The sequence below is a fragment of the Oryzias melastigma genome, linkage group LG1 (assembly GCF_002922805.2).
Source record: "Oryzias melastigma strain HK-1 linkage group LG1, ASM292280v2, whole genome shotgun sequence".
NCBI lineage: Eukaryota > Metazoa > Chordata > Actinopteri > Beloniformes > Adrianichthyidae > Oryzias > Oryzias melastigma.
This window is the reverse complement of record NC_050512.1, coordinates 8,572,125-8,581,679: the sequence shown is the minus strand read 5'-3', so window position 1 is coordinate 8,581,679 and position 9,555 is coordinate 8,572,125. Positions and strand designations below refer to the sequence as shown.

At 36.6% G+C, this 9,555-nt stretch overlaps 2 protein-coding genes across 3 annotated transcripts in view; one reads left to right on the top strand and one right to left on the bottom strand.

Moving 5' to 3' along the window:
- Window positions 1-3,502, bottom strand: part of tmem176 (transmembrane protein 176) — an 8,075-nt gene extending 4,573 nt beyond the window's left edge. The window contains exons 1-3 of one of the 2 annotated variants that reach the window (XM_024259917.2): window positions 3,336-3,502; window positions 2,221-2,352; window positions 975-1,085 (exon numbers count right to left, since the gene is read on the bottom strand). In XM_024259917.2, coding sequence (XP_024115685.1) covers window positions 975-1,085; window positions 2,221-2,352; window positions 3,336-3,482 — 390 coding nt within the window. In that variant the 5' untranslated portion in view covers window positions 3,483-3,502. The remainder of the gene's footprint in view (window positions 1-974; window positions 1,086-2,220; window positions 2,353-3,335) is intronic. The other variant, XM_024259918.2, reaches the window with a different exon arrangement.
- si:dkey-9i23.16 (uncharacterized protein LOC571915 homolog) lies at window positions 3,483-9,276 on the top strand. Its single transcript, XM_036211669.1, has 6 exons — window positions 3,483-3,620; window positions 5,062-5,137; window positions 5,232-5,342; window positions 6,688-6,744; window positions 8,858-9,028; window positions 9,122-9,276. Exons 2-6 carry the CDS (start codon window positions 5,066-5,068, stop codon window positions 9,233-9,235), a joined length of 525 nt encoding a protein of 174 aa, XP_036067562.1. The 5' UTR covers window positions 3,483-3,620; window positions 5,062-5,065; the 3' UTR covers window positions 9,236-9,276.
- Window positions 9,277-9,555: the final 279 nt, after the last annotated feature.

Genomic DNA, 9,555 nt, shown 5'->3' with positions numbered 1-9,555 from the left:
AAAAAAAAAAAAAAAAAAAGGCTAAAGAATTAAGAACTCGTCTGTGTTTGGGCTTCCTTGATTGAACTAGGTTAACAATATCTAATTTATTTCGGTGGGGATCATGATTGTCAATCCAATGTGGATCAAGAAGGTACTCTTTAGGGAAAAGCTTGCAATACTCCCAATGTTACAAAGTGCTTTAAGCCTTTTGCACTAAAGCTTTAGCTCCAGTGTTTGGACATTTTCTCTATGAATCAGAATGAATTGATCACCTAAATGGTCGCCTGTTTTAAGTCTCCACAAAAGAATGCTCCACAAAAATTGTTTTTAGTCATTTTTTTATTTATAAGTGGATCTATGCTCTTTAAACATCTTAATTCCGTCTCATGCACCAGCCCGCTCCCTGTATTTCCTAAAAAAACCCAAACAAAACAGGTTGATTGAGAGAATCCAGGGCATTTCTGCATGGTGCGTTCACTCAGCTCCAGACATCAGCAGCAAAACAAAGCAGTTTATCAGAGAAAATGTTGAACACCATCCTCGATCCTTATAAAAATGATTAAATAGTGTGCACATTTTTCTGAAAAAATGCTTTGTTTTGATGCGGACTGAGTTAGGCAGAGACGCTGTTTAGGTCCGCTAATGTCTGGAGCTCAGTGAACACACCATTCGCAGATTCTCGTCGGCTCTGGGTTCTGTCAATCAACCTGTTTGTTTGGAGGTTTTAGGGAAATAAAGGGAGAAGGGCTGGTGCATAAGACGGAATGACGGTGTTTGAGGAGGGCTCTTCGCCTGTTTTTGTTGTTACCCACACAATAAAGAGACTTAAAACTGGTGAAGTCACAGCATCTCAGTGCAGGACAGGAAGAAGGGGGCCACTATTTGTTAATGATTATCTCATTATCATGAGAAAACGATTAAAAAAAAAAGTAGGGCAGGCCGTTTTTGGCTTCCGTAAAGCTTAATGAAAATGCAGAGATGAACAGACTCACCGTTATTCCACACCACCAAGGAACAGCAAAGGTGACCACTTGCGTCTCTTGAGTCAAGTGCAAAGGAATGGAGTAAAGCATGACCATGAGCCCGAGAATTACCTGACTGACCTGGAGCGAAAAAATTTGTGAGTCCTTGAACCAGCACAAAAGAAAAATCAAACTGTTGCATTGTCACTTCAGCTATAAAAAGCTGGAAAAGGGCTTTTAGCTATCAACTTCAACATTTTCAGCTATCAGCTTCAGAGTTTTCAGCTATCAGCTTCAGCATTTTCAGCTATCAATTTCAGCGTTTTCAGCTGTCAACTTCAGCTTTTTCAGCTGTCAACTTCAACGTTTTCAGCTATCAGTTTCAGTGTTTTCAGCTATCAACTTCAGCGTTTTCAGCTATCAACTATGTTTTCAATTATCAGCTTCAGTGTTTTCAGCTATCAACGTCAACATTTTCAGTTATCAACTTCAGCGTTTTCACCTATCAACGTCAACGTTTTCAGTTATCAGCTTCAGCGTTTTCACCGATCAACGTCAACGTTTTCAGTTATCAGCTTCAGTGTTTTCAGCTATCAACGTCAACATTTTCAGTTATCAGCTTCAGTGTTTTCACCTATCAACGTCAACGTTTTCCGTTATCAGCTTCAGTGTTTTCAGCTATCAATGTCAACGTTTTCAGCTATCAGGACTAGCATCTTCAGCAACCAAATTCAGCTTACAGCATTTACACTAGCATTATCGCATGTAATGCTATATATTTAGCTCATACTTATGTTAAAAAGTTATGGTTCTAAAGTTTAAAAATGTAGTTTTAGAGTGTTCAATAACTGTTTATCCTGTTCGGCCGGCGAGCTAAGCTGGGTTTTAGTTTTCGGCCCCCTGTACGATTGAATTTGACACCCCTGGTCTAAGGGCACGGATAACCAGTTTTATTTAGTCTATTTAGTTTAGTTTAGTTTAGCAATCAGCTATTGTTTACATTTTATGACTTACCTTCTGCTCTGTACATGAAGCCTAATGAATCCATTTTTTGGGCTATATAAATAAAACAGAACTGAATTGCTGCTTGACTTCTAGCTCTATTTTACAGTATTAATTTTGTTGTTGCATTACTAGCCCTGGGACATGTATCAATATATTCTAAAACACACATACTTCCTCAGTGCAAATATACATTAGCATGCAAAAAAATGAATTAATGAACAAAGCTTTGAATATACAGTGGTTATCAAAGAGAACAGAGGTGTCAACTTACCCCGAGACATTTGGGTTCACCTTTTTGTATAGCAGCACGCAGAGCCTGCTGTCTGTCAATTAGCTTGCAGGAGTTCACATCCTTCAGCACTTGTACTGTCAGATCCCTGGAGACCGCTACTGCCATCTCCTGCTAATGACAACACAGCCAGTAACAGCAGCTTTAACCGTATCATGCTCACTGTTACCTTGTGAGGAAAATGTATCTTCCTACCACTGTGATTATGGGTAACAATAACAATAACGTAGTCTAAAGTGCTCCTCAACATCACATCCTTCCTTAGAACAACTGCCCACCATATTTATTGTAGTTTTCCCTCTGTTCTTCTTTTAGTATTTCTCAACAACTGTATTTATTCTTGTGATTTATTAAGTGATATGTTATGTATGTATTATGACCTGATTGCTTGAAATAAACCATTTCATTCATTTCATTTCATTCATTATTTCACATCTGTTGGCAAAATATCCATCTTTCTAATGAGCAAGGATATATCTGAGTTGAAATACAAGTTTCAGAGGAAAAAAGTAAAGGTAGGCAAATAAAATTACAGTCAAGAATCTAGATCTAGCTGGATTTTCAAGAAATAATCATACAAAGACAGAGGAGTCTATGACACTAGCTTCACACATTTTTAAGAGAACCAAGATCTAACTCAATACTCGGAAATCCAAAAACAAAATAATTTCTTATTACATTTGTTGTTTTTGATAGGAGAAATGCCACAAAAACATGTTAAAACTCAAAAAACAGGATTTTCATTGGAGGGGGACTTTAAGCACTTCAAGTTTAAAGGTAATAATGGTTAAGATGTGTGTTATCATCCAGTTTACACATGACCCTATTAGTCGACTAATCAAATAAAAATAATTATTAAACCACTGTTAAAATAGTCGTTTGTGGCAGCTCTACCTGCTATAGTCATGTAGTGGAGGAACTTTACTAAACAAATACTTTGTCAGACTAAATTAAAGTTCACTACATAGCACATGCCATACTTTTAGAATACAGTAAGTATAAACTTAATACTTTTTGTATACATAATGCTACAGTCTCTGCTGCAGACTTCTGGAACCACTTATAAAGAACAACAGCTACAAAAATGTCACCCCAACCTGTTGTTTTGTTCCAAGATAACAAGGCTTGGTTTTCGGTGGAGATCTCCCTGTCCTCTTGTTTTCTTCAGGACTGTTTCTAAACGGGTGTGATCTGGGGGTATCAGTGGGCGTGGCCACCGAATGTCTCTGTCTGAGGGAGTACATCTTAGCTCCTCCTCCACTTCCCGTGCGTGGAGCCACGAAAACAACACTGTGGTTTTGATTAGGGGAGCACGGGCAGGTCGCCCCACTTTTAGTTTACATCCTCGACGCATTTATATCGACACAATACCGAAAATCAAGGTAATAAACCCATATTATGACTTTGTTGGTATTTGTATGGATCACGTGGTTATCACTTGTTGAAAAAGTTGCTCCTCTTTTGGAAGTAAACTTCAAGAATGTCAGAGATGATTATGTTTGCTTGTTAACAGGCTAATTTATCATAATGATAGCGGTGCAGCTTGTTTGGAAAAGCTGACGTCATTTATTGGGCGGTGAGGCAGCATCAACCGTTATCTCACAGCAGATTGCGCAATCCCAGTGGATCGAAAGCATGCCTTTACTCTGCACAATATGCTAATAAAGAAATGCTTTGTTTTAAAACATAGACTGTAAACACTTTTATTACTTTTATTTATTATTCTCCATTTAATAGGCAATGCTTTTAGTCAGTCTTTTCTTTATTCGGTGTTCAGATCTACATGAAGCCAGAGGCGGTCCTGGCTAGTTTGGGGCCTGGGGGGCACCTCCCCACATCCCCATTCAAGCCCCGCCCCTAATAACTTAAACCCAGCAAATATTCAAACACAAGAACAACATATATGTTACTTTTTTATGATATAAGTTAAATATATTTGCATACTTGAATTCACAGATAAGATAAAGTATGTAAGTTAGTTCACACGTATCACATGTGTGTTTTCTTTCTGGCTCTTTTCTTTTTTTCATTTTTGTGCTGAATACAATACTGATACAAATTAGGAATAAATGAATTCCGGTAATTTCTGTTGGCTTTATGAACGGACATCAATGTGTCACACAGGTGGGGCCAACACTGAAACTGCAGACAAACCCATTCAAGGCCCCCATTTTCTGCCCACTTTTTAACTATATGGGACTTACTTGGCCTTGGTGGGTGGATATTGGAAGAAATACGTCATGCACCCTTCTAGTAGAGTGTTTATTTGGAAAAATAAGCTTGACCTGTTAGGGTATTTTTTTCAGCTACGTGTTAGCTGTTTTGGTAATTTAGGCATTTTTCAGTTTTTCAAGGTGTTTTGGAGTTTAGCTAATATCTCACCTACATGCTAGCTGTTTTCGCTAATTTAGAAAGTTTTTTTAGGTGTTTTGGAGTTAGGCTAATATTTACAAGCTAATTGTTTTAAATTAATTTGGCTTTTTAAAATTTTTTAGGCATTTATATAATATTTTAGCTGGCTATCAGCTTCAGCGTTTTCAGCTATCAGCTTCAGCGTTTTCAGCTATCATCTTCAGCGTTTTTACTTATCAGCTTCAGCATTTTTACTTATCAACTTCAGCGTTTTCAGCTCACTTCATGCACACTTCTAGTAGAGTATTTATTTGGAAAGTTAAGCTTGAAATCTTGATTGGGGTACAACTTTCGATTTCTACAGAGTCAGAAACTACGTAATCAGGCCCAATTTTCCATCATGTGATGGGATTGGGACATCCCTGCAAATGAAAGAGCAAAATCTCTAGTCCTTCCTTTACTTTTTGACAGTATTATGGCCAATGAGGACACAACGGCAACCTCTGGAGCCAAGCTTCATCGTCTCTTTGATCTCGAGAGTGCTGGGGTGAGATCAGATGTTGCTCCGCCATAACACCTTTCATGATGCCCGTTATGGTGAACAGAACTTATAACAAGTATTCGGTGGTCTTGTTTTTCAGGTGGTGACCATCTTGTTGGGCCTTTTTCAATTGCTGTTGTCGGCTGCAGTTTATTACACTGACCAGATTCTGGCCAACTTCTTCATGCTGCCCGTTGTCATGGGCATTATAGTATGTTGTTCATCCGTCTGTTGAAAGCTCTAGCAGCAGCGTCTTCCAGAAGGGCTAACACACACAAAAAAAGGCATTTGGTAAAAACTAATAAAATCGAAAGTAAAACTTTCAAACTGTAAAAAAAAATTAGAAGATGTAATCATTGTTTCAGCTTCTAATAGGTTTTGAGTGGAAAAGTATTTAGTTAAAGGATTTGAACTATATGTTATACTACAAATGAAAAGTGATTTTGTGAGTTCATAAAGAAGGACTTATTCTTCTCCATCCCTTTACTAAAGCATTGATCTGCTAAAAACCATGACTCTGACAGGTGGAAGTCGCCTCGATTTGGAGATGGAGCTGGATGGTAAAACGGCACTGTGACTCTCTGGGTAGCTGATGGTCACACTCAGGTTGTGTCCGAATTCCTCCCCTAATCACTATATAGTCTGTTCACTATTTCTAGCGCTGTCCGAATCTACTAATTCCAAAATCGAGTGCACTAGAAATTACCCAGAAGTCTTTGGGAAAAACTAGCATTCACCGATGGTCACTACATTAGCAAATATAGACCACAATGCATTGCGGTCAAACAATTTCAGAGAAAAAAACGTGTTTAAATTTTATATTTAAATGAACCATCCACATTTTCACCATCAGAAAACAGTGGAGTCATAAATAAACGTCATAAAATGTTCATAATTATTCAATTTTCTCTTCACAAAATCAGTGATGTCATATCCGGTGTTTGGAAAAACTAAAGAAAAGTAGTGAGCATCGTGTCCGAATTACCTTTAAAATCCACAGCACTAGATAGTCCCGCACTATATAGGTTTTTACTAGTTAGGGGTTAGGGGGGGAATTCGGACACAACCTCTGTCAGATTGCTTTGGGGCTAATGGCCGTTCCTGCTCAGTGAAAACTACAGAAATAGAGGAAAAATGTATGATTTCAAATTTGAGACTACAAACAACAGAAAAGTCTCCAGTGAGATCAGGAAAATTTCCCAATGTGTTTCTAGTTCACTGTGAGGAAATTAGTTGCAAAGGCGGTCACTGAGTCACTGAGTCGGCAACAGTCCTCATTGCTTGACTTTATTTGGTTAGAGCGAGAAGATAGTCATTTTTTATTGGTTGACATCACACTCCCTTGGTCCCATTGTCATATACAGTCAATGGTTGGAGACAAACTCATAGCTTTACAAAATAAAATGTCCTTCAAAGTAAGACAGAAATGAAAGTTATTTATTTATTTATTTTGTTTGTTTTGTTTTCTGCTGTCCGGTTCCAAACTACCATAATGTCGTCATTATTGACTTACAGAACTAAAGGCCTTGACTTAAATTCATTTACTTGAGTTGCAGATCGTGACAGGAGGATCCTTTACTATTGCCAATGAGAAGAATCCAAGCAGAACCCTGGTAAGCCAAAAAAATAAATAATAAATTGAGGGCATGTAATGTTATTTTACCTCAGTCTAATCTTATTCCTCCTTACTTTTTTACCAGTGTTGTTTTTGTGTCAGTTCACAGCAGTTAAACATATTGCTAAAAAAATCTGTGGCTTCCAAAGAACAAAAAAAAAAAATCAGTCATGGTTCCCAAAGGGTCTAAAAAGTCTTAAAAGCCTTGAATTTGAAAATGTGGAAATATGGCCTTAAAACGCATTTAATGAGTCTTAAATTTCGGTATCTTGGTCTTAAATGGTGAAGCTTAAAACTTTTTGTGACTTTTCTGGTCTAAAAAGTTGTATTTTTTTATCCATGATTATGTAAGTAAAGTTTCATTGCACCGAAATGTGAGTACAATAAAGTAATGAGGGTTTCTATAGTCTAGTAAATGTAATTTAATTACTGAAATTTTAAATACAAATCGTTAAGTTCCTCCTTTATTGGCAAGAAATGGTTCTGAAATGCAAGAATATCGTTTATTCTTCTGCCATTGGGCTGGGAATTAGGCAGAGAAATTGGTATTATTTTTCATATGCAAAGTCTAAAGAAGGTCTTTAAAAGTCTTAAATTTAACTTGAAGAAATGTGTAGAAACCCTGTCAATAAAAATGTTCCTCCTATTTTTGGAGTCTTTCTGTCACAAACGACCTTTTCCTCACGTTGGTAAAATAGTTATTTGTTATTTACCTCAGTAAACTGCATTAATGTTTCTCAGTATCGCGATGTAAACCTCTCATTCTGTAGTGATTCTGTGAAGGTATATGTTCCAAAACCTCTCTAATCATAGCTGATTGATTATCTAGCTTATTTTACAAGACTTCCCTTGGGAACATTAGAGGTAAAAGAGAAATTTGAGTTTGCCCTGCATTGTCTAACCTGGTAGATAAAGAATGTGAGTATTCAGAAAGGATGAAAATGCAGTACTTGAAATGAAAACAAGAGATGCATGTGAGGACGGACAATTTGATCAATCGCAATATAGCACATTTCTATGTAACACCAAAAAAAATCTCATTATTTAAGTCAATTCTTTGTACTGATGATGGTTAAAGTGTTTTCAGGAGCTATGGCTGACTCTAAATTACTTCCCCATCCATACAACTTCTCCCCACATTTATCGCTTCAAGCAGAGACAATTAGAAAAATGAAATTCAGACGTGTTTTCCATTTGATGACGTCATCAATAGTCGCCGGTCATCTACATTAGTGCGTATCTGGCAGTGCTCTAAAAAAAACAATTGTGAACGCCACTACAGCTTCAAATGCTCCGACAGTTGGAACAATAGGGAGGAGCCAGAGGGGTAGGGGAGGAAATTCAGCCATGACTTGAACTAAATTCAAATAAATAGCCATAGCTGCAAACAAAGGTAGCCTTAAAAAGGAAAAGAACAGTTATCTGCCATTCAGCAAGTAATTTTACATAAGAAATCTTTTTTTTATTTAAATTGTGAAATAAGGTGTTCCAGACCAGCATTCAAAAAGGGAACAGTGAGCTAAAAAAGCAAAATGTTAGATTGATCTTCTTAAAATGTAATGTTATACAGCCCAATAATAAGTATTTGTTTGCAAGTTCTAAACAAATATTTTTTTTTTGTTTTTATGAACCAAAAAGCTAGTTTAATTAGTAGAAATGATTCATTTTAAAACAAAATGTGAACAAAGTAAGAATACAATCTTAGTTCAAATTCCACCAAATTAATACATCCTCTTAAAGTATATCCTAATCTTAAAACACAAATGTAAATTTTTGCTTCTAAAAATATAACAAATGCCAGCCTAACTTGTCAATATTTATTGAACTTTAAAATACCATTCTTGATATTACACCAAAAATTACAGAGCAATTTAAGTTTTTTGAGCCTCAAATCGAGATCAGCATAACCTTTAAAAGATGAGAAAAGCCAAGTGTGCTAGACAGTGAAATGGAAAAAAAGAAAAATGTAACATTAAAGTAAAAAAAAAAAACTTTTTCAACCCAAATATTTAACAGCTAAGTTCAGCAGGAAGTTTAATTTAAGATTTTAAAAATAGACTGCAAACTTCTGTGTTTTTTGCTGACGTACTGCTTTGCGGATCTCTCTGCAGCTGCGTGGAAGTGCCTACAGTAATGTCATTGGTGTGTTGGGGTCTCTGCTCGCCTTTTGCCTGTACTGCTACACGCTTAAAACACCGATGAAGACCATCACTGAAGACCAGTGCTTATATCCTAGACCCTACCTATTCATTCCCGCCTACTGTCCTGCAAAGATGCTAGCAGTCAGTTTGAACAAAAATCGTCTATCTTTTTCTATGAAACATGAGTAGATGTAAAAGTGAGAGATGTTTCATGTGTCTTCTCTTGTTATGCAGGGTTATTCCTGGAGTCTGAAGCTTCTTTTGCTGCTTTATGATGCTGGAGCCTTGATCTTACACAGCCTGCTGTCCGTGTCCGCCGTGGTCATGCTTAAAAAAAACGCACAATAGTCCAGTTTGCAGAAAAGTGGAATAAATAACCTAAAAAAATGTTTGCAATAAAAGTCCCTTTATTAACCTTAGCTAATGTATAACTAAGCATTATTTAACTGTTATTGAACATGTTAAAAGACACTTTTATGCATTACTTTGCGGTACTCTATTATTTAATGCATTGGTTAGCAGTTAACTGTTTATTACTCAGCCTTACTTAATGCATAGCAAAGTATTAATGAAATCCTTCCTTAAGGTTGGGATTTTGTATGCATATCAACAACATATTAGTATATATATATATATATATATGGGTTGTGTGTGTGTGTGCATATATG